Source organism: Thalassophryne amazonica, chromosome 5 (genome assembly GCF_902500255.1).
Source record: "Thalassophryne amazonica chromosome 5, fThaAma1.1, whole genome shotgun sequence".
Classification (NCBI taxonomy): domain Eukaryota; kingdom Metazoa; phylum Chordata; class Actinopteri; order Batrachoidiformes; family Batrachoididae; genus Thalassophryne; species Thalassophryne amazonica.
The window spans coordinates 1,262,347-1,290,119 of record NC_047107.1 but is presented as its reverse complement, the minus strand read 5'-3'; the positions used below and the strand labels follow the sequence as shown (position 1 = coordinate 1,290,119).

The following is a 27,773-nucleotide window of genomic DNA, read 5'->3' as shown; positions in this document are numbered from 1 at the left end:
CCAGCAGCCTGACATGCACCTGTTAAATCAGATACAAAAGGCTGTGATTTGACCCTTTTCTGCTTTCACTCTTTCCTCTCATATTTTAATAGTTTTTGCAGTGCGCATGCTGATACATTTCAGGATCACGCATGTTTGGCAGAAAAGTCCACAAATATACGACACAGAGTCTGAAAAAGATGAAAGTGTCCAGCTTACCTTTGATTTAGAGGTGATGACTGTAGAAAGAAAAGCTGGTTGAGGGTCAAATTAATCCAGAATAAAGCATAATCCAAAGACAGAGAAATTTAAAACTGTCACACACGTCAATGCATGACACGGAGTTACAGCTGTGCAAAAGCATGAATCAGCCTTTAACTTAACTAAATAAATCACCATAAATTGTAAATTTATGAAAATTTGATATCTTAACTATTTTTATATTTATTTGATAGCACCTGTTCCTGGATGTGTTGCTGTATGTGGTTAAATGACTTAAAAAATGTTAAAAACATTAAAGGTTCATTCGGCAGTTGGAACCAAAACGGCACCATGTTCTGAGGTGATGTTACTCTCCTCAATCAGGGGACTCTGAAGGCGATGAAATAAGTCTGTTGGATTCTCACTCTTGGTCTTTCCACACGATGACGTTGGGACACCAGCCAGATTTGTTTTTAAACGTCCTCACCATCAGAGACCATGTTCCCCTCTCACTGCATCAACATGAACCCACTCATCTTTACTCATATCCACCGATTTTGATATGACGTGTCTATCAAAATACACACCCACGACTTACTGCCCAGGTCTTCATCACAATACAAAAACTGTCCCTGTCCACATGCTGTCCTTTGACTGTCTGTTGGACACGTAACTAGTGATGTTAGATCACATCCAGGTCACAACAGGAACGGCATCATTTCTAAATGTGTGTGAAACTTTTTAAACCACCAACATACCAGAAATATGAGACGCTTAGCCCTGCCCTCCCCCCAGCAAACAAACAAACAAACAAATAAAAACCCTGTTTCAACATGCAACTGTCAGCTACTTTAACTTTCACTGACTGAAAATTTAAAGGTCAAGCAGCAGATGAGATGGCAACTTACTTCTCTCTGAAAGTGTCCTTCTCCTGTTCACTCCACATGTTCATGACCTGCCGGTCCTTGTACACCTTCATGGGGTCGTCCATCAGTCCGTTCATGTTAATAAACTTGATGCGCTGCTGTTCAGCATCAAAGAGCATTGGAGGGATGACTGCCAGCTGCCGCATCTGCTTCTCCGTGTTCTGTTCACACACAAGCTTGGGCTCAGGAAACCATGACGACTTCAACCAACATCCGCAACACGGAGAACATCAGGGATTCCTCCAAAGCACTTTCAAAATGTTAAGTACAACAGCAGACACAACAGGGTTACAGTGCCAGGGAGGGGAGGACACGGCGGGGCGAGAGAGGGGAGGACACGGTGGGGCGAGAGAGGGGAGGACACGGCGGGGCGAGGGAGGGGAGGACACGGCGGGGCGAGGGAGGGGAGGACACGACGGGGCGAGGGAGCGGAGGACACGACGGGGCGAGGGAGCGGAGGACACGACGGGGCGAGGGAGGGGAGGACAGGACGGGGCGAGGACACAGTGAGGTGAGGGAGGGGAGGACAGGCGGGGTGACGGAGTGAAGCAGATGTGTCAGACTTACAGAACCAACCCAATCAGAATAAAGCAGCTGTATCATCAAGCAACCACAACTGACAAAATTGTGTTTATGCATCACTTTGTATGACAACTTACTGCAGTGTTCCATACATATATTACCATGGAGATAGTACATCTCAGTGATATTTATTGTATGTATTTGCTGAATTCTGCTGCACAGCTGTTTTCTGCAGAACCTTGAGATGACTGAATAAAGGATTTTAGTTCAAATTAATACCACTCCAGACAAACGGTCACAGCACACACAACAATTTCTTCAAACACTGTTTTGGTCAGCAGCCTTTCAGGTCCTGGTGATGGAGTGCTCAACAAAAGCTGGAAGATATCACATTTGTATCCTCCATCAGTTTCTTTGTTGAGCTCCCAAGATTCTTTTGGACCTTTACAACAAACGGGGAAGTGATGGTCTCATGGTTAAGGATTGGGCTTGAGACCAGAGGATCCTCGGTTCAAATCCCAGCCTGACTGGAAAATCACTAAGGGCCCTTGGGCAAGGTCCTTAATCCCCTGGTTGCTCCCGGTGTGTAGTGGGCACCTTGCATGGCAGCACCCTAACACTGGTGTGTGTGCCTCTGTCACACAACATCAACGTTTGAGCTTGTAATAAAGTTATGATGTTATCTTCTTCTTCTTTGTCTTTCGGCTGTTCCCGTTAGGGGTCGCCACAGCAGATCAGTCGTTTCCATCTCACCCTGTCCTCTGTATCTTCCTCTGTCACACCAACCACCTGCATGTCCTCTCTCAGCACATCCATAAACCTCCTCTTTGGCCTCCCTCTTCTCCTCCTGCCTGGTGGCTTCATCCTCAGCATCCTTCTCCCTATATACCCTGGGTCCCTCCTCTGCATATGTCCAAACCATCTCAATCTCGCCTCTCTGACTTTGTCTCCAAACCGTCCCACCTGAGCTGTCCCTCTGATATGTTCATTCTTAATCTTGTTCATTCTTGTCACTCCCAAAGAGAATCTCAACATCTCCAGCTCTGCCTCCTGTCTTTTTGTTAGTGCCACCGTCTCTAAACCGTACAACATAGCTGGTCTCACTACTGTCTTGTAAACTTTCCCCTTCACTCTTGCTGATATTCTTCGGTCACAAATCACTCCTGCCACCTTTCTCCACCCACTCCACCCTGCCTGCACTCTCTTCTTCACCTCTCTACCACACTCTCCATTACTTTGAACAGTTGACCCCAAATATTTAAACTCATCTACTTTCACCACTTCTACTCCTTGTAACTGCACTATTCCACTAGGCTCCCTCTCATTCACACACATGTACTCAGTGTTGCTTCTACTGACTTTCATTCCCCTTCTCTCCAAAGCATATCTCCACTTCTCCAGACTAGACTCAACTTGCTCTCTACTCTCACTACAGATCACAATGTCATCTGCAAACATCATAGTCCATGGGGACTCCTGTCTGATCTCATCTGTCAACCTGTCCATCACCACTGCAAACAAGAAAGGATTCAGAGCTGATCCTTGGTGTAATCCCACCTCCACCTTGAATAGGTCTGTCATTCCGACTGCGCATCTCACCGCTGTCACACTATTCTTGTACATGTCCTGAACTACCCTAACATACTTCTCTGCCACTCCAGACTTCCTCATACAATACCACAACTCTTCTCTTGGCACCCTATCATAAGCTTTTTCTAAGTCCACAAACACACAGTGTAACTCTTTCTGTCCTTCACTGTACTTTTCCAACAATATTCTCAGAGCAAACATTGCATCTGTAGTGCTCTTTCTCGGCATGAAACCATATTGCTGCTCACAGAGCTTCACCTGTTTTCTAAGCCTAGCTTCTACTACTCTTTCCCATATCTTCATGCTGTGGCTGATCAACTTTATGCCTCTGTAGTTACTGCAGCTCTGCACATCACCCTTGTTCTTGAAAATAGGAACCAGCACACTTCGTCTCCACTCCTCAGGCATCCTCTCACTTTCCAAGATTTTATTAAACAATCTGGTTAGAAACTCTACTGCCATCTCTCGTAGAAATTTCCATGCCTCCACTGGAATGTCATCTGGACCAACTGCCTTTCCACTCTTCATCCTCTTCATAGCAGCCCTCACTTCTTCCTTGCTAATCTCTTGTACTTCCTGATTTACTCTCACCACATCATCCAGCCTTTTCTCTCGCTCATTTTCTTTATTCATCAGCTCTTCAAAATATTCCCTCCACCTTCTCAGCACGCACTCCTCACTTGTCAGCACATTACCATGTGCATCTTTTACCACCCTAACCTGCTGCACATCCTTTCCAGCTCTGTCCCTTTGTCTGGCCAGTCAGTACAAGTCCTTTTCTCCTTCCTTACTATTCAACTTCTTGTACAGCTCGCAATATGCCTTTTCCTTTGCTTTTGCAACTTCTCTTTTTGCCTTACGCCGCATCTTCTTGTACTCCTGTCTACTTTCTTCATCTCTCCGACTATCCCAAAGGTTTTTCACCAACCTCTTTCTCCTTATGCTTTCCTGGACCTCTTCATTCCACCACCAAGTCTCCTTGTCTTCCTTCCACTGTCCAGATGTCATACCCAGTACTGCCCTAGCTGTCTCCCTCACCACATCTGCAGTACTTTTCCAGTTGTCCAAAATTGCTTCCCCTCCAACCAGTGCTTCTCTCACCTGCTCGCTAAATTTCACACAACAGTCTTCCTCCTTCAGCTTCCACCATCTGATCCTTTGTTGAGCTCTCACTCTCTTCTTCTTCTTTACCTCTAAAGTCATCCTACAAACAACCATCCTATGCTGTCTAGTGACACTCTCTCCTGCTACCACCTTACAGTCTGTGATTTCTTTTAGCTTGCATCTCCTATAAAGAATGTAGTCCACCTGTGTGCACCTTCCTCCACTCTTATATGTTACCCTGTGCTCCTCCCTTTTCTTAAAGTAGGTATTCACCACAGCCATTTCCATCCTTTTTGCAAAATGAACTACCATCTGTCCTTCCCCATTCCTATCCTTGATACCATATCTACCCATTACTTCCTCATCACCTCTGTTCCCTTCACCAACATGCCCATTGAAGTCTGCTCCTATCACTACTCTTTCTTGCTTGGGCACACTCTCCACCACCTCATCTAACACACTCCAGAAATCTTCTTTCTCCTTCATCTCACAACCTACTTGTGGGGCATATGCACTGATGATATTCATCATCAACCCTTCAATTTCCAACTTCACACTCATCACCCTGTCAGACACTCGCTTAACCTCCAACACACTTTTAACATACTCTTCCTTTAAAATGACCCCAACACCATTTCTCTTCCTGTCCTCACCATGGTACAACAACTTGTACCCACTGCCGATGCTCCTGCTCTTACTTCCCTTCCACTTGGTCTCTTGCACACACAATATGTCTACCTTTCTCCTCTCCATCATATCAGCCAGCTCTCTCCCTTTACCAGTCATACTACCAACATTCAAAGTCCCCACTCTCATTTCCACCCTTCTAGTTTTCTTCTTCTCCCGCTGTTCGTGGCAACGTTTTCCTCCTCTTCCTCGTTGTCTTCGCCCAGCAGTAGCCCAATTTCCACCGGCACCCTGTTGGGCAATAGCACCGGTGGCGGACGTTGTTAACCCGGGCCGCGACCGATCCGGTATGGGAATTCGATTCTGAGTCTGCATAGTTGGGTTGGCTTGTTTTACACCGGATGCCCTTCCTGATGCAACCCTCCTCATTTATCCGGGCTTGGGACCGGCACTCAGAATGTACTGGCTGCACACCCCATGTGGCTGAGTTTCTGTCTTGATTCTTGTAGAGAAGAAAACATACCAAGAAAACATACCTGGAGTAGTGTTTTGTTTTATTTTGCACATACATACATCACCGACACACCACAGAGAGATTTCCATCAGGTTTCACCCGATTATGCGCATTTTTAGATGCCTACAGCAACTATCTCAACCACTGACATATTACAGCAAGAGTCCACAAAAGTATTTTAAAGGCCTGACTAAAGTGTAATATGTGATCTTTAATAAGTTATTTTCATTACAAAAAAGACACAAATGTGCAGTTTAGTGCATTTAATTTTTTTCTTGTGTAAAAACACAACTTAGATGTGGTTTGACCAAAACAAATTGTCATTAAACTTAAATAAAACAGAGATGAAGTGGAGGTTTAAGAGTCACTAGGTGTTCACAGGAAACACTTATTTATTTCTATATTTATTTATGTATGTTCATTGTTAGTTGGTTTTATGTTTTCTGTTGTTTTGTTTTATCAGGTTCTTTTTGTCTGTTTCTCTAAATTTGTATTGTAGCATTATTAGTTTTTATTACTATTATTATTGTTGTTGCTATTATTACTATTAATATATAAATAAAAATAAATAAAAAATATTACAATTTGTACATTTGATTCTTCTACAACAACAAATGATGAGCCATTAATTATTATACAGAAAACAAATGCACACAAACTGTGCTGAGATGCAAACAGCTTAATGCTAACTTTAACATTAAAAACACCATAGACATGCTAATGCATTAGCATCAGTTCCGTTTTTAAGTTATAAAATATATCTATTAATGTATTTTATCTATTTATCTTTAGGGTTTTAACTGGAAAACATTAAGATAAAGCGAAATAAAACAACAAACCATCGAAACACTTCTTCATTGGTTCAAAGCAAAGCCACGCCTCGCTCTACTTGGGGAGTGTCTGCCAATGTTCCCACGAAGACAGGGAGGAGAAGGACCGTGGCTCATAGCAAGCAGTAAACAGAGCGGAGAGGAGTGAAAATTCACACAGTCCCTTGCTCCGAGGTGTGGCGCCATCCATGCTGACATTGATGCTGCTTTGATTATCACAGAATGGGATGTTGCTTTGACAGTGAGACTATCATATTTCGGCCCCAAAACACGCATGACACAACGTGTGCATGCGCATGTGTGGTTCAAGTTTCTAACTGATGGAAATCTGTTGTGGTGATGGTAAACTTTAACCCATGAAGTAATTTCTTTGTCCCGTTCCCGCTCGCTCCCGCTGAATTTTGGACCGTTACTGCCTGTTCCCACAATGTATGTTACACTCCCGCCCGTTCCTGCAATGTTTCTGTCCAATCCCATGAAACACTGAGAACTTATGCCTGCACAGGAATACAGATGCATTCATTTTGTGTCTCCTCCCATCCCGCAGGAGAAAACATCATTTAAGCTATTAATAAATTCATGAGGTTGTTTGTTTTGCTATTCTCACCTGTATGTCTTTTGAGACACTCGTCAGGAATAGCACTACTATTTGGTTGTTTTGATTTAGTTTAAAGACAGTTTCATGTGTGTGCCATATATGGGCATGCAGTGTTGCTACAGTAACTCACTGTACCGTGTCTGTTTTGACAAATAGTTGCTGTACAAATGTGGGACTGCGTTTGAATAAATGTAACAGCACAGTAACAGCACGGAAAACGCAGATTTATCTTAAAACTCTCTTGAAAACATTGATCATGCCCACACTGATTTCTATTTATGTCTGGTTATTAAACGCTAAACAAGATGGTGGCACTCTGGCAACACCCAGCGAATGAGCGGATCGCTGTGGTCCTCCATCTAGTGAGTAAATAGAAATCGATGACTGAATCCCAAAAACAGCACAGGTGGCCCGTCTGCCTCTGCTGATGTTCTCAGTACAAGTCATATATATATATATATATATATATACACTCAACAAAAATATAAACGCAACACTTTTGGTTTTGCTCCCATTTTGTATGAGATGAACTCCAAGATCTAAAACTTTTTCCACATACACAATATCACCATGTCCCTCAAATATTATTCACAAACCAGTCTAAATCTGTGATAGTGAGCACTTCTCCTTTGCTGAGATAATCCATCCCACCTCACAGGTGTGCCATACCAAGATGCTGATTAGACACCATGATTAGTGCACAGGTGTGCCTTAGACTGCCCACAATAAAAGGCCACTCTGAAAGGTGCAGTTTTGTTTTATTGTTGGGGGATACCAGTCAGTATCTGGTGTGACCACCATTTGCCTCATGCAGTGCAACACATCTCCTTCGCATAGAGTTGATCAGGTTGTCAGTTGTGGCCTGTGGAATGTTGGTCCACTCCTCTTCAACGGCTGTGCGAAGTTGCTGGATATTGGCAGGAACTGGTACACGCTGTCGTATACGCCGGTCCAGAGCATCCCAAACATGCTCAATGGGTGACATGTCCGGTGAGTATGCCGGCCATGCAAGAACTGGGACATTTTCAGTTTCCAAGAATTGTGTACAGATCCTTGCAACATGGGGCCGTGCATTATCCTGCTGCAACATGAGGTGATGTTCTTGGATGTATGGCACAACAATGGGCCTCAGGATCTCGTCACGGTATCTCTGTGCATTCAAAATGCCATCAATAAAATGCACCTGTGTTCTTCGTCCATAACAGACGCCTGCCCATACCATAACCCCACCGCCACCATGGGCCACTCGATCCACAACATTGACATCAGAAAACCGCTTACCCACATGACGCCACACACGCTGTCTGCCATCTGCCCTGGACAGTGTGAACCGGGATTCATCCGTGAAGAGAACACCTCTCCAACGTGCCAAACGCCAGCGAATGTGAGCATTTGCCCACTCAAGTCGGTTACGACGACGAACTGGAGTCAGGTCGAGACCCCGATGAGGACGACGAGCATGCAGATGAGCTTCCCTGAGACGGTTTCTGACAGTTTGTGTAGAAATTCTTTGGTTATGCAAACCGATTGTTTCAGCAGCTGTCCGAGTGGCTGGTCTCAGACGATCTTGGAGGTGAACATGCTGGATGTGGAGGTCCTGGGCTGGTGTGGTTACACGTGGTCTGCGGTTGTGAACCTGGTTGGATGTACTGCCAAATTCTCTGAAACGCCTTTGGAGACGGCTTATGGTAGAGAAATGAACATTCAATACACGAGCAACAGCTCTGGTTGACATTCCTGCTGTCAGCATGCCAATTGCACGCTCCCTCAAATCTTGCGACATCTGTGGCATTGTGCTGTGTGATAAAACTGCACCTTTCAGAGTGGCCTTTTATTGTGGGCAGTCTAAGGCACACCTGTGCACTAATCATGGTGTCTAATCAGAATCTTGATATGGCACACCTGTGAGGTGGGATGGATTATCTCAGCAAAGGAGAAGTGCTCACTATCACAGATTTAGACTGGTTTGTGAACAATATTTGAGGGAAATGGTGATATTGTGTATGTGGAAAAAGTTTTAGATCTTTGAGTTCATCTCATACAAAATGGGAGCAAAACCAAAAGTGTTGTGTTTATATTTTTGTTGAGTATATATATATATATATATATATATATATATATATATATATATATATATATATGACTGACACTGCACATGCGTGTTATTTTCATTGATTTCTCACCAAAACCTTTTCAAGTTCCACTCTAGATTTCTCCTGTTTGTGGAGCTTTAATGATTTTAATGTTATTTTCAAACAGACCAAATCTACTGGAAGGAAAACGTGTTTCTGGGAGGATTCTGGCGTTGATCCCATCGCATGTGAAACGCCTGAGAGTGAGTTGGTGTGTTGTCAGTGCACAGAGGGAGTGTGTGTGTGTGTGTGTGTGTGTGTGTGTGTGTGTGTGTGTGTGTGTGTGTGTGTGTGTGTGTGTGTGTGTGTGTGTTTGATCCAGACCGTGTTATGTGCAGAGTGGAGGACAGGGGGCGCTGGAGTACCACTGAATAATCTCACCTCATGTTCTGACAGGCCATCGATGATCTCAGACACTTCATGTTCACTGCGAGCTGCCGATGAGGTCAGACCACCTCCACGCTGCCCCACACGGCTGCAAACGGAACAACACCACAGCAGTCATTCAACATGGCACACACCTGCACTGTGCAGCGATCTCGGGTTATGTTAAAAACAGCATGTGTGGAAGGACTCTCACCTCTGCATGCGCTCCTGCAGTTCCCTCTGCTTGCGGATCTCTGGGAACTGCTTCTCGTAATACTCACGCACCTTACTCTCCTTGGCACGGCGGCGTGGGTTGTTTTCAATGCGCTCCACCTTCTTTTCCCAGGCTTCCATCAGCTGGTCATAGCGCTGGCAAAACCTCTGCTCCTGAACCACCAGAAAAACACTCAGCACCAACACGCAGAAACTTACACTAAACTTGCAGCCGGAAGTGCTATCACCAATAAATAACTTTCACGGCAGGAAGGCAACCAAAACACCCTCAAGCTGGTTTTACCGTAAGCAGTGAAAACACTGGGCCTCATTTCCAACAACTACAATGACTTTTTTGTTCTACGTACTCCGTTGATGGAACAAAAACAGAAAATTTACAAATCTGGTGCTTTTATATTACAGCATTTTGTGACTTTCTGGTCACATTTTCAGAAAATGGAAAAGTCTCAGGCCAAAGAATTTTCAGGAAACTTTGTTCCTATGTCACTGGTTTCCCCTACACCCAGTCCATGTAAGCACTGAACATGTAGGAACCAGAACACATCCCTGAGGAACACCAGTTTTCACTGGCTATGATGTCCGGGAAGTTCTAGGAAGTGCACCAAGCAGGCACTATGTGTGAGATGCCAACATAATCCTCAGGGACCCAGTTCACAAACTGGGTCCTTCTGTAGACTCTACAGTTCTGGAGAATTCTCCAGCATTTTAATCACAAGAACATGGTCAGTCTGCTTGGCAATAACACTGCCATTAGAATACACCTGGACATTGAAACCAGGATCCAGCAACTCACAGAACCCAAGTTTTTGCAAAGTCAAGGAACACTGAGCCATTTTCACCACGGTTTCCAGATCCATGTGGACCAATGGTGTCCTCATAAGCAGCCCCATCAGTGCAAGAGGTCACATCAACATCACTCACGAGCATTAAAGTGTCACCTCTAGGGCAGTCGCCCATCACAGAGTGAAGCTGTGAATAAAAGGTCTCCCTCACAGAGACGTCACTCATCACCGTCGGAGGACAGACCGAGACAACAGACACAACACCCACAGTCAGTGTCTGAGTCTGAGCCTCTGACGGGGGGGGCATCCCACACCGCTCTGCCACCCCCCCCATCCGCCAACCACTGGAACAACCAGATCAGACGTCTGGGCATGAACTGAGGAAATGTGCTTATTTAAGCTGCATGAAGCATTTTTTTTTTTTTTTTTTTTTTGAGAAAAAGCCAGCCAATAGGTGTTTCTGGAAGAGAATTTTGTGCTGAATATGAATATATTGTTTGCCTTTTCCAAAATTGCCAATTAGGTCATTAATTAAGGTCAAAGGTCATTAAGTGCAAATTTTATGTTTTTCAAAAAATTATTAATTTTATTGCCTAAATACAAAGGTGGAAAAAATATGTGGAATATCTTTCATATCAAAACAGCTCCAGCATGTCAAAGAGTCAGAATTAAAGGAAATTCTTAAAGAAATATTGACTTATTTTGGCTGTATCTCCTTAACTGTTGGACTTTCTCTTCTTTCACTTTATGGGTAAATCTCCACTTACTGCTAAATGTATTTATTATTGACCACAGCTCTATGACTTCTTTTTCCCCCCCCAGTGTGGGCTCTGAGGGACATGAATGTGATGTTTGGCTGCATAATTGTTGATCATTAGTACCGGTACACTAATTAGAGCCATTAGTGGAGCATTTTGAGAAATGCTGCCCTTTTTCCACACATACGACCATATCAACTACTCCAGATGGGGATGTGTCCACCTATCGCTGATGAAGCAGCTCCCAGAGACAGTAGAGGACCACTTTAAACAAGGCAACTTTATTGTGAAGGGACTGAACCAGAGGTTCAATCAGATGTCCCCTGACCACAGCCTAGAGTGGCTGAACGGTATCAGACAGAGAAGTGGTGGCATCGCTGGGATAACAAAAACAAACACAGCCCTTGCAAGAAAACAAAAGAGCAAGTGTTTCAAAGCAGACACGCAAACTGATGAATCCTGGTTTGGACTGTGAGAGGACACCAAATGAGGCAACACCAGCTCAGATGTCTCGTGACACTAAAGATGAAATAAGCATGTGCACAGTGTTGATGAGGTTAAAGGTGACAGCAGAGGAAACCACAGACAGGCTGGAGACACTGCGACCCGAGACGTGGCAACACCGGGAACAGAGTGCAAAGAAGCTGGGACAGGACCAGGTGGAGACATTTGTGAAGGAGAGAATGGTTGATGGAAAGGTGGATTTCAAGGATTCACTGCAAAAAGCAAAAGCTGCCACGTTCCCATCCTTGTATGATGTTCACACACGGACAGAAACTTCAAAGAGAAAGACGAAAACTTTGAAAGCTGACACGAACTTCACACCGAGACCGATCACGGCATATCGAGCTAACAGGCAAGTTAATCTGAACATCCTCAACCATGAACTGATGAAAGTACCAGTGAGCGTCGCTGATACCTGAGGCACACCACGGATGGGTCCCAAATCCATTCTGTTCAAAGTGATAATCAAAGATGTCGGCTGTCCCCCAGAAATCAGCATCAGTGAGCCTTCATTCCTCATCAGTGATGAACAAGGCACTGTGATGTCACTGGACAAGCCACGTGAGGTCAGTACCTTCAGAGACTACACCAGTATGTTGGTGAGACACATTCTGAAGCAGGGTGAGGCCTATAATAGAACTGATGTGATCTTTGTTCATTACAGGGACCTCAATCAAAGAAGTCCAGGCTAATCTGACCACTGATTGAGGATGGAGATGTTCCACTTCCACAGAAGTGGACTGACTTCCTGGCATCCACAGGCAACAAGAGGGACCTGTGTTCATTTCTGTCTACAGCCCTAATTGCTGAATATCCTACTGATAAGACCATTGTGGTCGGTGGAGGCTTTGAAGCAGAGACTGATGTACAAAGTACGGATCCAAGCAGGATCACAGCCTTGCTGGAATGTAATCACGAAGAAGCGGATTACAAATTGTCCTTGACTGTATCCACAGCAATACACAAGCCATAGTCATCTCAGCTCATGATACAGATATCCTGAGCTTACTTCTGGCACATGTCAACAAGTTCGACTGATTGCGGTTGTGGCTTAAGACTAGTACAGCACAGTACAACATTTGGGAGAAACTCTGCCTTAGTGGCCAGGTCTGTGAGACCATGCTGGCATTCCATGTTATCACCAGGTGTAATACTGTATCGTACTTCTCCAGCCACTACAACAAGTGAGCAAGGGGTGTATTCGATGAGCACCACGATCTTCTGAAGGATCTTGGAAAGTCTGCAACTCTGTCCAGGGAGGTTATTGAGGATGCCAAAAAATTCATATGCCATATTTACAAGTCATCATCTGAGAAGTGTAACGGGGCCCAGGTGAAGCTGTTCACAAAGTGCCGTGCACCAGAATCGATGCCACCAACAAGTGATGCTGCCAAGTTCCATGTAAAGTGTGCAAACTGCCTAAGCCTTGTGGGGAGAGAGGACTGTCACCCCAAACCAACTGACTCTGGATGGAAGCTAGCTGATGGGACTCTTGACTCCTACCCCCCGTGATTCCAGAGGCTTGCAAAGACATTGGGTCATGTAGTTGGTAGAAGGGATGCGTGAGCAGCAGGTGTACCTAAAGGAAATGGAGCTTGCAATGCACAGAAGCATGCAAATGTAGCGAGTCTGATACTGTGGACTGCAAAACTAAAACCAGCTGACCATGTTCAAACATTTCTGAAATTTGTTACGTTTCAGGATTCATGTTGCGTTTGTTTAAATACTAAAACTGTTCTCTTGCACTTATAAATACTTGGCATCTTGGGTGAAGAGTCCAAGATGGCGCCTGTGTTTGGCCCTGCTGTCGCTGCTGCTCGTGTACCTGCTGTGTTTTTTTTCTGTTGTTAGTCTTCCTGCTGGTCTACAGTGGTCTTGTGGCTCGCTGGGTGTACGACCGTCAGGCTCTGCTAAACACCAGAGCCTCTACGGAGAATCAGGGTGCTCCATTTTCATCTTTTGGTGTCCTTTCGGTGGCCTCTGTTTGTGCCATTAGCCAAAGATGCTAGCGCCAGTCAGCGCTACAGGAGCTCCCGTGGACGCAGGCGGAGGAGGGGGAGAAGAGCTGGTGTCCAGGTGAGGCTGAGGCTGTTCTGTAAGTATGGAGTCACATGAAGATGTCGTCGTTCTTTCTTGATCAACCTGCTGTATCCAGACGCGCGGATGTGCGGCAGGTCGTCCTTGCTGGATCATCATGGGAGGACTCGCTGTCTCAGTCAGGTGTTTCCTGACTCTCCCGCGGCTGTGACTGGCTCCCCGCTGGCACGCAGAACCTCTGGGCGCAGTGGATCGTCTCCGCGTGTCCTGCACACCTGGCCCTGGCTGTCCTCTGAGGTGAACCAGCTACTTTTGGGATGGTGCTGATACATGCACGTTCCGTTACAAATAAGACTTTTGTCTTGAAGGATTATATTCTGTCCAAGGACGTGGACATTTTGCTTCTGACTGAAACATAGCAGCGGGACATGGACCGCGCCCCTCTTATTGAAATTTGTCCCAAAATGACAGATTCTTCAGCTCGCCGCTTTCTTCAGGACGTGGTGGAGGACTGTCTGCAGTTTTTAAGAGCAGCTTCATGTGACGACAGGTGAGCACAGAGACTTTTTCATCATTTGAATCTCAGATCTTCAAAGTTGGACAACTCGATCCTTTTTGTGTTTTAATATACCACATCCATGCACCTCCTTCCTGAGGGACTTCAGTGACTTTGTCTGGTCTCTCTGAAGCTATCCAGACTTTTAATTGTTTGATGGAACCTCTGAATCTGATCCAGCATGCATCTGTCCCCACACATAACAAAGGACATGTCTTAGATCTTGTCCTAAATACTGACTCTATTTATTCTGAGGACATTTTTATTTCTGATCGTGTGTGTGTTTTAATCTGGATTGTCCGTCTGCTCCACATGTGATTTGCTCCTGTGTTTTTAATCCTCTTTCTGCAGCTACATTTTCTGCTGCTTTTAAACTTGAGATCTTAACTTCAGATGATGTCAATATTTTAGTTCATTCTTTTAATCATCATTTCCTACCTATTTTAGACAGAGTGGTTCCTTTTAAATCCAGACACGCCCCTCTGAGTAACTCCTCCCCGTGGATGAATGACAGTATTCGCAGTTTTAAGAGAATCTGTTGAAAAGTGGAGCGTTTGTTGAAATCCACAAAGCTCCAGGTCCACCTCCTTCATTTAAAGGAGATTTAATTTCATTTAACAACATGGCAAAAGATGCGAGAGCTGCCTATTTTTCAAAATTAATTTTTAACAGCCGACGGAATCCAAACGTTTTGACACAATTGTGGACATTGTCACACCTGCATCTCCTGCAGCTGTCATTCAGTCTAACTAAGACTGTGAGAACTTTGTCCTTTTTTAATCAGTAAAATCCATGATATCAGAGCAAACATCAACCCCCCTCTTCCTTCTGCTGTCCCGTGTCTCACCTGGACATCAGCAGTGGACAGTTTGACACCGATAGAAAGAGCTCGTCAGTCTGGTTCACCGGATGAAACCTTCCTCCTTCCCACCTCATTATTCAATAAGGTTATTCTCACCACTGACCCGTGTGTTTTATCAACAACAACAGATCATCAGATCATTGATTTCTGGCCGTGTCCCTCAGTATTTTCACCATCTTTTAAACATTCTTGACAAATTTCAATCTGCGTTATGTCACTTGCATTCTAGTAAAACAGCTCTTCTTAGAGTTTCAAATGTTATTTTAATGCACAGAGATGCAGGTGAATATTCGGTACATGTACTTTTGGATCTGTCTGCAGCGTTTGACACTGTTGTTCACAGTGTTTTAATTGAGAGACTAAGAACATGGACGGGCAATTCTGTGTAGGCCCTAGATTGGTTTTTATCCTATCTCTGTAACAGACGTTTTTCAGTTGCTGTAGCTAAATATACATCCTCTTCTTCCATTCTGTCCTGTGGTGTGCCCCAAGGTTCCGTTCTGGGACCTATTCTACACTCAACAAAAATATAAATGCAACACTTTTGGTTTTGCTCCCATTTTGTATGAGATGAACTCAAAGATCTAAAACTTTTTCCACATACACAATATCACCATTTCCCTCAAATATTGTTCACAAACCAGTTTAAATCTGTGATAGTGAGCACTTCTCCTTTGCTGAGATAATCCATCCCACCTCACAGGTGTGCCATATCAAGATGCTGATTAGACACCATGATTAGTGCACAGGTGTGCCTTAGACTGCCCACAATAAAAGGCCACTCTGAAAGGTGCAGTTTTATCACACAGCACAATGCCACAGATGTCGCAAGATTTGAGGGAGCGTGCAATTGGCATGCTGACAGCAGGAATGTCAACCAGAGCTGTTGCTCGTGTATTGAATGTTCATTTCTCTACCATAAGCCGTCTCCAAAGGCGTTTCAGAGAATTTGGCAGTACATCCAACCAGCCTCACAACCGCAGACCACGTGTAACCACACCAGCCCAGGACCTCCACATCCAGCATGTTCACCTCCAAGATCGTCTGAGACCAGCCACTCGGACAGCTGCTGAAACAATCGGTTTGCATAACCAAAGAATTTCTGCACAAACTGTCAGAAACCATCTCAGGGAAGCTCATCTGCATGCTCATCGTCCTCATCGGGGACTCGACCTGACTCCAGTTCATCGTCGTAACCGACTTGAGTGGGCAAAGGCTCACATTCGCTGGCGTTTGGCATGTTGGAGAGGTGTTCTCTTCACGGATGAATCCCGGTTCACACTGTTCAGGGCAGATGGCAGACAGCGTGTGTGGCGCCGTGTGGGTGAGCGGTTTTCTGATGTCAATGTTGTGGATCGAGTGGCCCATGGTGGCGGTGGGGTTATGGTATGGTCAGGCATCTGTTATGGACGAAGAACACAGGTGCATTTTATTGATGGCATTTTGAATGCACAGAGATACCGTGACGAGATCCTGAGGCCCATTGTTGTGCCATACATCCAAGAACATCACCTCATGTTGCAGCAGGATAATGCACGGCCCCATGTTGCAAGGATCTGTACACAATTCTTGGAAGCTGAAAATGTCCCAGTTCTTGCATGGCCGGCATACTCACCGGACATGTCACCCATTGAGCATGTTTGGGATGCTCTGGACCGCCGTATACGACAGCGTGTACCAGTTCCTGCCAATATCCAGCAACTTCACACAGCCATTGAAGAGGAGTGGACCAACATTCCACAGGCCACAATTGACAACCTGATCAACTCTATGCAAAGGAGATGTGTTGCACTGCATGAGGCAAATGGTGGTCACACCAGATACTGACTGGTATCCCCCCACCAATAAAACAAAACTGCACCTTTCAGAGTGGCCTTTTATTGTGGGCAGTCTAAGGCACACCTGTGCACTAATCATGGTGTCTAATCAGCATCTTGATATGGCACACCTGTGAGGTGGGATGGATTATCTCAGCAAAGGAGAAGTGCTCACTATCACAGATTTAGACTGGTTTGTGAACAATATTTGAGGGAAATGGTGATATTGTGTATGTGGAAAGAGTTTTAGATCTTAGAGTTCATCTCATACAAAATGGGAGCAAAACCAAAAGTGTTGCGTTTATATTTTTGTTGAGTGTATTTGCACTGTACTTGTTCCATCTTGGACATATTCTGAGTTCCTTTAATGTCTCATATCATTGTTATGCAGAGGACATACAGCTGTACATTTACTTTTCTCCACAAAATGTTTCTAGGGTATCTGTTCTTCAAAACTATATTGATGTCATAAAAAAAACTGGATGGCTGCTAACTATTTGTCACTGAATACAGCAAAAACTGAAGGCCTTGTTTGTGCCCCAGAGGAGTTTGTTCCCTCAGTGATTAATAACTTTGGCTTTCTGTTCTCTTTTGTTCACTCAGAAGTCAGAAATTTGGGTGTTACGTTTCACCAGGCTCTCAAATTTGACGCACACGTTACCCGTCTTGTGCAATCTTGCGTCATTCATTTACTGAACATTGCCTGCCTTAGAAACACTGTATCTCAAGCTAAGCTGGAACAGATCATTCATGCTTTTATTTCTTCACGTCTTGATTACTGTAATTCACTGTTCCCAAGTCTCAGTAAGTCTTCTCTGGACAGCCCACAAAGGGTCCAGAATGCAGCTGCAAGGCACCTTACAAGGTCTTCTAAGTGGTGCCATGTAACAAATGTTCTGTCCTCTCTGCATTGGCTCCCAATTCACTTCAGACTGCAGTTTAAAGCATTGGTGCTGACTTTAAGAGCTCTGCACGGTCAAATGCCACTTTACATCAGTCAACACTTGCACCCGTATGTGACAAGCAGGTCTCTGAGGTCCTCGGACCAGAACCTGTTGGCTGTACCAAGGTCAAGGCTGAAGACCAAAACAGACTGTGCATTTGAGGTTGTGGCACTCAAACTGTGGAATGCACTGCCACTACACCTATGCTCCGTGGACTCTGTTGGAACTTTTAAGGGGAAGCTCAAGACCTATTTGTACAGACTCGCATTTAAATAGTTTGATGTGACTGCTGCTTTAAGTTTCTGTATTTTTATTTCGGTGGTCTTAAATTCCTGTACAGCACTGTTATTTTATCTTGAAAGGTACTATATAAATAAACTTTACTGACTTACGTACTGTAATTAATGCACTAATTACCAAATATTATGCAGCCAGAGATCATATTCCTTTCCCTCAAAACACACACTGCAGAAAACAAGTCATAGAGCCGTGGTCAATCACATACATTTCGCATAGAAAAAACAGTGTATATTTATGCTCAAGTGAAAAAGAGACAGTCCAACGGTTAAGGAAATACAGCCAAAATGAGTCATTACTTCTGGAAGAATTTGCATTAATTCTAACATTTTGACATGCTATTATGGTTTTGGTATGAATGATAGCACAAAATAGCTTTCAATATTGTATTTTAGTAATGAAATGCATTATGTTTTGCAAAAACATTAATTTTACTGAATCAATCAATCAATTTTATTTATATAGCGCCAAATAACAACAAACAGTTGCCCCAAGGCGCTTTATATTGTAAGGCAAGGCCATACAATAATTATGTAAAACCCCAACGGTCAAAACGACCCCCTGTGAGCAAGCACTTGGCTACAGTGGGAAGGAAAAACTCCCTTTTAACAGGAAGAAACCTCCAGCAGAACCAGGCTCAGGGAGCGGCAGTCTTCTGCTGGGACTGGTTGGGGCTGAGGGAGAGAACCAGGAAAAAGACATGCTGTGGAGGGGAGCAGAGATCGATCACTAATGATTAAATGCAGAGTGGTGCATACAGAGCAAAAAGAGAAAGAAACAGTGCATCATGGGAACCCCCCAGCAGTCTACGTCTATAGCAGCATAACTAAGGGATGGTTCAGGGTCACCTGATCCAGCCCTAACTATAAGCTTTAGCAAAAAGGAAAGTTTTAAGCCTAATCTTAAAAGTAGAGAGGGTGTCTGTCTCCCTGATCTGAATTGGGAGCTGGTTCCACAGGAGAGGAGCCTGAAAGCTGAAGGCTCTGCCTCCCATTCTACTCTTAAAAACCCTAGGAACTACAAGTAAGCCTGCAGTCTGAGAGCGAAGCGCTCTATTGGGGTGATATTGTACTACGAGTTCCCTAAGATAAGATGGGACCTGATTATTCAAAACCTTACAAGTAAGAAGAAGAATTTTAAATTCTATTCTAGAATTAACAGGAAGCCAATGAAGAGAGGCCAATATGGGTGAGATATGCTCTCTCCTTCTAGTCCCCGTCAGTACTCTAGCTGCAGCATTTTGAATTAACTGAAGGCTTTTTAGGGAACTTTTAGGACAACCTGATAATAATGAATTACAATAGTCCAGCCTAGAGGAAATAAATGCATGAATTAGTTTTTCAGCATCACTCTGAGACAAGACCTTTCTGATTTTAGAGATATTGCGTAAATGCAAAAAAGCAGTCCTACATATTTGTTTAATATGCGCTTTGAATGACATATCCTGATCAAAAATGACTCCAAGATTTCTCACAGTATTACTAGAGGTCAGGGTAATGCCATCCAGAGTAAGGATCTGGTTAGACACCATGTTTCTAAGATTTGTGGGGCCAAGTACAATAACTTCAGTTTTATCTGAGTTTAAAAGCAGGAAATTAGAGGTCATCCATGTCCTTATGTCTGTAAGACAATCCTGCAGTTTAGCTAATTGGTGTGTGTCCTCTGGCTTCATGGATAGATAAAGCTGGGTATCATCTGCGTAACAATGAAAATTTAAGCAATACCGTCTAATAATACTGCCTAAGGGAAGCATGTATAAAGTGAATAAAATTGGTCCTAGCACAGAACCTTGTGGAACTGCATAATTAACTTTAGTCTGTGAAGAAGATTCCCCATTTACATGAACAAATTGTAATCTATTAGACAAATATGATTCAAACCACCGCAGCGCAGTGCCTTTAATACCTATGGCATGCTCTAATCTCTGTAATAAAATTTTATGGTCAACAGTATCAAAAGCAGCACTGAGGTCTAACAGAACAAGCACAGAGATTGGTCCAACAAGGTTGGAGATTGGCCTATAATTAGCTAAGATAGCTGGGTCAAGTGATGGCTTTTTAAGTAATGGTTTAATTACTGCCACCTTAAAAGCCTGTGGTACATAGCCAACTAACAAAGATAGATTGATCATATTTAAGATCGAAGCATTAATTAATGGTAGGGCTTCCTTGAGCAGCCTGGTAGGAATGGGGTCTAATAAACATGTTGATGGTTTGGATGAAGTAACTAATGAAAATAACTCAGACAGAACAATCGGAGAGAAAGAGTCTAACCAAATACCGGCATCACTGAAAGCAGCCAAAGATAACGATACGTCTTTGGGATGGTTATGAGTAATTTTTTCTCTAATAGTTAAAATTTTATTAGCAAAGAAAGTCATGAAGTCATTACTAGTTAATGTTAAAGGAATACTCGGCTCAATAGAGCTCTGACTCTTTGTCAGCCTGGCTACAGTGCTGAAAAGAAACCTGGGGTTGTTCTTATTTTCTTCAATTAGTGATGAGCAGTAAGATGTCCTAGCTTTACGGAGGGCTTTTTTATAGAGCAACAGACTCTTTTTCCAGGCTAAGTGACGATCTTCTAAATTAGTGAGACGCCATTTCCTCTCCAACTTACGGGTTATCTGCTTTAAGCTGCGAGTTTGTGAGTTATACCACGGAGTCAGGCACTTCTGATTTAAAGCTCTCTTTTTTAGAGGAGCTACACCATCCAAAGTTGTCTTCAATGAGGATGTAAAACTATTGACGAGATACTCTATCTCCCTTACAGAGTTTAGGTAGCTACTCTGCACTGTGTTGTTATATGGCATTAGAGAACATAAAGAAGGAATCATATCCTTAAACCTAGTTACAGCGCTTTCTGAAAGACTTCTAGTGTAATGAAACTTATTCCCCACTGCTGGGTAGTCCATAAGAGTAAATGTAAATGTTATTAACAAATGATCAGACAGAAGGGAGTTTTCAGGGAATACTGTTAAGTCTTCAATTTCCATAACATAAGTCAGAACAAGATCTAAGATATGATTAAAGTGGTGGGTGGACTCATTTACTTTTTGAGCAAAGCCAATAGAGTCTAATAATAGATTAAATGCAGTGTTGAGGCTGTCATTCTCAGCATCTGTGTGGATGTTAAAATCGCCCACTATAATTATCTTATCTGAGCTAAGCACTAAGTCAGACAAAAGGTCTGAAAATTCACAGAGAAACTCACAGTAACGACCAGGAGGACGATAGATAATAACAAATAAAACTGGTTTTTGGGACTTCAAATTTGGATGGACAAGACTAAGAGTCAAGCTTTCAAATGAATTAAAGCTCTGTCTGGGTTTTTGATTAATTAATAAGCTGGAATGGAAGATTGCTGCTAATCCTCCGCCCCGGCCCGTGCTACGAGCATTCTGACAGTTAGTGTGACTCGGGGGTGTTGACTCATTTAAACTAACATATTCATCCTGCTGTAACCAGGTTTCTGTTAGGCAGAATAAATCAATATGTTGATCAATTATTATATCATTTACTAACAGGGACTTAGAAGAGAGAGACCTAATGTTTAATAGACCACATTTAACTGTTTTAGTCTGTGGTGCAGTTGAAGGTGCCATATTATTTTTTCTTTTTGAATTTTTATGCTTAAATAGATTTTTGCTGGTTATTGGTGGTCTGGGAGCAGGCACCGTCTCTACGGGGATGGGGTAATGAGGGGATGGCAGGGGGAGAGAAGCTGCAGAGAGGTGTGTAAGACTACAACTCTGCTTCCTGGTCCCAACCCTGGATAGTCACGGTTTGGAGGATTTAAGAAAATTGGCCAGATTTCTAGAAATGAGAGCTGCTCCATCCAAAGTGGGATGGATGCCGTCTCTCCTAACAAGACCAGGTTTTCCCCAGAAGCTTTGCCAATTATCCAATTATTAACTATGATCTTAATTAATGACCTAATTAAGCATTTTTAAGGAAAGCAAACAAGATATTCATATTCAGCACAAAATTGCTGTCCAGAAACATCTATTTACTTTTTGTCAAAATGCCTTTTGGCCCTCTGATCACTTCCTCCGTTTATTATGATGAAATAATGCTGAATTTCTGTGGAAATGATTGTTGTACAAAAGTTTCAGATATCTGTGGCTGAAACAGATGATGACTGGAGGCAGTTTGAAGCAGAAATGAGGTGATAATCTGTGAATCGCTGCTGACACACAGAAATGACGCATGCACAGTGAAGGCAGGGGTACTGATTTTTAGGGGGGACCGTTCGGTTGGCAACACCGGGCACCATGGGTGGCACCTCAGCACCGCACCATCCACCATCCTCCAGAAACACGCCCGTCGTGGCTCTCCTGAGGTTTCTCGAGTGGTTTCTCTTAGCGGCTTTCCCCATCCCCCTCATGGCGTGCCGCCCTCCCATGGAAGATCGGAAACCGGAATCTTACTTTTTCTGGGTTAAACATCACAAGATACTTTTACGGCGTGTGAAATTCCAATCCTCAAAAAAAAAAAGAAAAAAAAAAAACCCCACAAGAAATTTATATTGAGGCTTTTCAGGTTTGAAATCCCACAAAACCTCAGAGAGGTCACCGCGCTGTGAGATCTCAGTAACACTGAGAACTGCATTGAGACGCTCTGATCATGCTGCACTTTAACCGCTGCACACGGACAACACCATTAACATCGCAACATAAAACTATTTTTATATTGTGCCTAAAACTCTCATGAATATATTCTCTGGGTTTATAGACATTGTTATTGTGTTTGTTTTATGTAAACGTGAGAATCACAGTCTGTCTCTCCGTTATTTTCAGTGGGAGCTGCTGTGAGCGACAATCACTTCCTGATCATGTCGTTCTGGAGGAAAGTGAAGTTTGCTCTTTAACGTGTTGATTATTGTTCTTTATAACACTGTTTGTCCTCTTTGTTCCAGACTAATATATATATATATAATATGTCTGAAATTCGGTTTGCATTTATTAAATTCCACGCAGATTAAATGTAACAGACACGGATCATTTGTTAGAATTGTTTTAGCAAGTTTTCAGGGTATCATGCAGCAGTCTCTTATTAACGTGATGAAAAGCATGAAAAAATACATTTTTGTAGTATAATATTCATTTACAATTGTCATCATGTGGATTCTCTATATGTTGTTTGACTGCAGCGACTCTCTGGCACGCAAGGGATTATGGGATACATGAAAACCCTGGGTGGCTTTGTTTAGCTGCAGATATTTTTTGGAAACCAGTGAGTGTGGAGGCACATTTTCAGTCGCCTCCAGCAGTGGCGTGGTGTTAATGAAACGCCTCGACATGACTTTCAAATGCACATGGAACAGAACCACCTGCTGCTGTAAATGTCAGACCTTTCTGACTACAAGGCAGATATCAATGTCAATGTTCTGGACTTGGATTGCAGCAGTGAAAAGGGCGGCTGATTTTAATCTGCTCTTTAATCGTACTCTCTGCTGTTGATCTGTGCTTTATTGATGGTTGCGTCACGTGGCTCTGCCTCTCACAGTCCCCAGCGGACAGGAGCGCACAAAAACCGCTGACAGTGAACGCAGCACTGCTGATAAAAGCAGCAGACACATCGTTTGTAGCTGGCAGCAGGTGGATGCGCCTGGCGGCAGCTCTGTGCCACACTCGCCACCCAGCAGACATGTGCATCACTCACCCACTGCTTACGAGCGTGATTCCTTCTCTTGAAGTATAAGATGAGCTTCTTTCTCATCGCCTGATTTCTGAGCAGAACAAAAAGAAAAAGACAGAAGGAAGCAGATTAAACAAAGACGGGTGTCAGCGTTTTAGCTTCTGGAGCGTTCATCATGTCATAAACTGAACCAAAACCACAGAGAGTCTCCACACAGACAACACAAACACCGCTGGACAAACTCAGAGTTTGACAATGAAAGGACACACACAGGCTGTGTGGACAAACAGAATGGAGAGTGAACAGAGAGACGGACAGAGAAGAGGCAGAGGACAGAGAAAAGACACAGGACAGAACAGACAGAATGGAGAGTGAACAGGCAGACAGAGAAAAGGCAGAGGACAGAGAAAAGACAGAGGACAGAGAAAAGACAGAAGACAGAACAGAGAGGAAACAGATAGATGAGCAGAGAACAGGCAGAGGACAGAACAGACAGAATGGAGAGTGAACAAGCAGAGGACAGAGAAAAGACAGAGGACAGAACAGACAGAACAGAGAGTGAACAGGCAGAGGACAGAGAAAAGACAGAGGACAGAGCAGACAGAACAGAGAGTGAACAGGCAGAGGACAGAGAAAAAACAGAAGACAGAGAAAAGACAGAAGACAGAGAAAAGGCAGAGGACAGAGAAAAGACAGAAGACAGAGAAAAGGCAGAGGACAGAGAAAAAACAGAAGACAGAGAAAAGACAGAAGACAGAGAAAAGGCAGAGGACAGAGAAAAGACAGAAGACAGAAGAGAGAGGAAACAGATAGATGAGCAGAGAACAGGCAGAGGACAGAACAGACAGAATGGAGAGTGAACAAGCAGAGGACAGAGAAAAGACAGAGGACAGAACAGACAGAACAGAGAGTGAACAAGCAGAGGACAGAGAAAAGAGAGGACAGAACAGACAGAACAGAGAGTGAACAGGCAGAGGACAGAGAAAAGGCAGAGGACAGAGAAAAGACAGAAGACAGAACAGAGAGGAAACAGATAGATGAGCAGAGAACAGGCAGAGGACAGAACAGACAGAATGGAGAGTGAACAAGCAGAGGACAGAGAAAAGACAGAGGACAGAACAGACAGAACAGAGAGTGAACAGGCAGAGGACAGAGAAAAGACAGAGGACAGAACAGACAGAACAGAGAGTGAACAGGCAGAGGACAGAGAAAAGACAGAGGACAGAACAGACAGAACACAGAGTGAACAGGCAGAGGACAGAGAAAAAACAGAAGACAGAGAAAAGACAGAGGACAGAGAAAAGGCAGAGGACAGAGAAAAGACAGAAGACAGAGAAAAGGCAGAGGACAGAGAAAAAACAGAAGACAGAGAAAAGACAGAAGACAGAGAAAAGACAGAAGACAGAAGAGAGAGGAAACAGATAGATGAGCAGAGAACAGGCAGAGGACAGAACAGACAGAATGGAGAGTGAACAAGCAGAGGACAGAGAAAAGACAGAGGACAGAACAGACAGAACAGAGAGTGAACAGGCAGAGGACAGAGAAAAGACAGAAGACAGAGAAAAGACAGAGGACAGAACAGACAGAACAGAGAGTGAACAGGCAGAGGACAGAGAAAAGACAGAAGACAGAACAGACAGAACAGAAAGTGAACAGGCAGAGGACAGAGAAAAGACAGAAGACAGAACAGAGAACAGAGAGTGAACAGGCAGAGGACAGAGAAAAGACAGAAGACAGAACAGACAGAATGGAGAGTGAACAGACAGAGGACAGAGAAAAGACAGAGGACAGAACAGACAGAATGGAGAGTGAACAAGCAGAGGACAGAGAACAGGCAGAGGACAGAACAGACAGAATGGAGAGTGAACAAGCAGAGGACAGAGAAAAGGCAGAGGACAGAGAAAAGACAGAAGACAGAAGAGAGAGGAAACAGATAGATGAGCAGAGAACAGGCAGAGGACAGAACAGACAGAATGGAGAGTGAACAAGCAGAGGACAGAGAAAAGACAGAGGACAGAACAGACAGAACAGAGAGTGAACAGGCAGAGGACAGAGAAAAGACAGAGAAAAGACAGAGGACAGAACAGACAGAACAGAGAGTGAACAGGCAGAGGACAGAGAAAAGACAGAAGACAGAACAGACAGAACAGAAAGTGAACAGGCAGAGGACAGAGAAAAGACAGAAGACAGAACAGAGAACAGAGAGTGAACAGGCAGAGGACAGAGAAAAGACAGAAGACAGAACAGACAGAATGGAGAGTGAACAGACAGAGGACAGAGAAAAGACAGAGGACAGAACAGACAGAATGGAGAGTGAACAAGCAGAGGACAGAGAACAGGCAGAGGACAGAACAGACAGAATGGAGAGTGAACAAGCAGAGGACAGAGAAAAGACAGAGGACAGAACAGACAGAACAGAGAGTGAACAAGCAGAGGACAGAGAACAGACAGAGGACAGAACAGACAGAATGGAGAGTGAACAAGCAGAGGACAGATAAAAGACAGAGGACAGAACAGACAGAACAGAGAGTGAACAAGCAGAGGACAGAGAAAAGACAGAGGACAGAACAGACAGAACAGAGAGTGAACAAGCAGAGGACAGAGAAAAGACAGAAGACAGAACAGACAGAACAGAAAGTGAACAGGCAGAGGACAGAGAAAAGACATAAGACAGAACAGACAGAACAGAAAGTGAACAGGCAGAGGACAGAGAAAAGACATAAGACAGAACAGACAGAACAGAAAGTGAACAGGCAGAGGACAGAGAAAAGACAGAAGACAGAACAGACAGAACAGAGAGTGAACAGGCAGAGGACAGAGAAAAGACAGAAGACAGAACAGACAGAATGGAGAGTGAACAGGCAGAGGACAGAGAAAAGACAGAGGACAGAACAGACAGAACAGAGAGTGAACAAGCAGAGGACAGAGAAAAGAGAGGACAGAACAGACAGAACAGAGAGTGAACAAGCAGAGGACAGAGAAAAGAGAGGACAGAACAGACAGAACAGAGAGTGAACAGGCAGAGGACAGAGAAAAGACAGAAGACAGAACAGACAGAATGGAGAGTGAACAAGCAGAGGACAGAGAAAAGGCAGAGGACAGAGAAAAGACAGAAGACAGAACAGAGAGGAAACAGATAGATGAGCAGAGAACAGGCAGAGGACAGAACAGACAGAATGGAGAGTGAACAAGCAGAGGACAGAGAAAAGACAGAGGACAGAACAGACAGAACAGAGAGTGAACAGGCAGAGGACAGAGAAAAGACAGGACAGAACAGACAGAACAGAGAGTGAACAGGCAGAGGACAGAGAAAAAACAGAAGACAGAGAAAAGACAGAGGACAGAGAAAAGGCAGAGGACAGAGAAAAGACAGAAGACAGAAGAGAGAGGAAACAGATAGATGAGCAGAGAACAGGCAGAGGACAGAACAGACAGAATGGAGAGTGAACAAGCAGAGGACAGAGAAAAGACAGAGGACAGAACAGACAGAACAGAGAGTGAACAGGCAGAGGACAGAGAAAAGACAGAAGACAGAGAAAAGACAGAGGACAGAACAGACAGAACAGAGAGTGAACAGGCAGAGGACAGAGAAAAGACAGAAGACAGAACAGACAGAACAGAAAGTGAACAGGCAGAGGACAGAGAAAAGACAGAAGACAGAACAGAGAACAGAGAGTGAACAGGCAGAGGACAGAGAAAAGACAGAAGACAGAACAGACAGAATGGAGAGTGAACAGACAGAGGACAGAGAAAAGACAGAGGACAGAACAGACAGAATGGAGAGTGAACAAGCAGAGGACAGAGAACAGGCAGAGGACAGAACAGACAGAATGGAGAGTGAACAAGCAGAGGACAGAGAAAAGGCAGAGGACAGAGAAAAGACAGAAGACAGAAGAGAGAGGAAACAGATAGATGAGCAGAGAACAGGCAGAGGACAGAACAGACAGAATGGAGAGT

General features: G+C 44.0%; 1 protein-coding gene across 1 annotated transcript in view; it reads right to left on the bottom strand.

The window, feature by feature from the left end:
* Positions 1-1,084: 1,084 nt before the first annotated feature.
* Positions 1,085-27,773, bottom strand: part of LOC117509706 (nuclear receptor corepressor 2-like) — a 219,620-nt gene continuing 192,931 nt past the window's right edge. The window contains exons 9-12 of the mRNA XM_034169426.1: positions 23,841-23,907; positions 9,604-9,776; positions 9,405-9,498; positions 1,085-1,267 (exon numbers count right to left, since the gene is read on the bottom strand). Of these exons, the coding sequence (XP_034025317.1) occupies positions 1,085-1,267; positions 9,405-9,498; positions 9,604-9,776; positions 23,841-23,907 (517 nt within the window). The remainder of the gene's footprint in view (positions 1,268-9,404; positions 9,499-9,603; positions 9,777-23,840; positions 23,908-27,773) is intronic.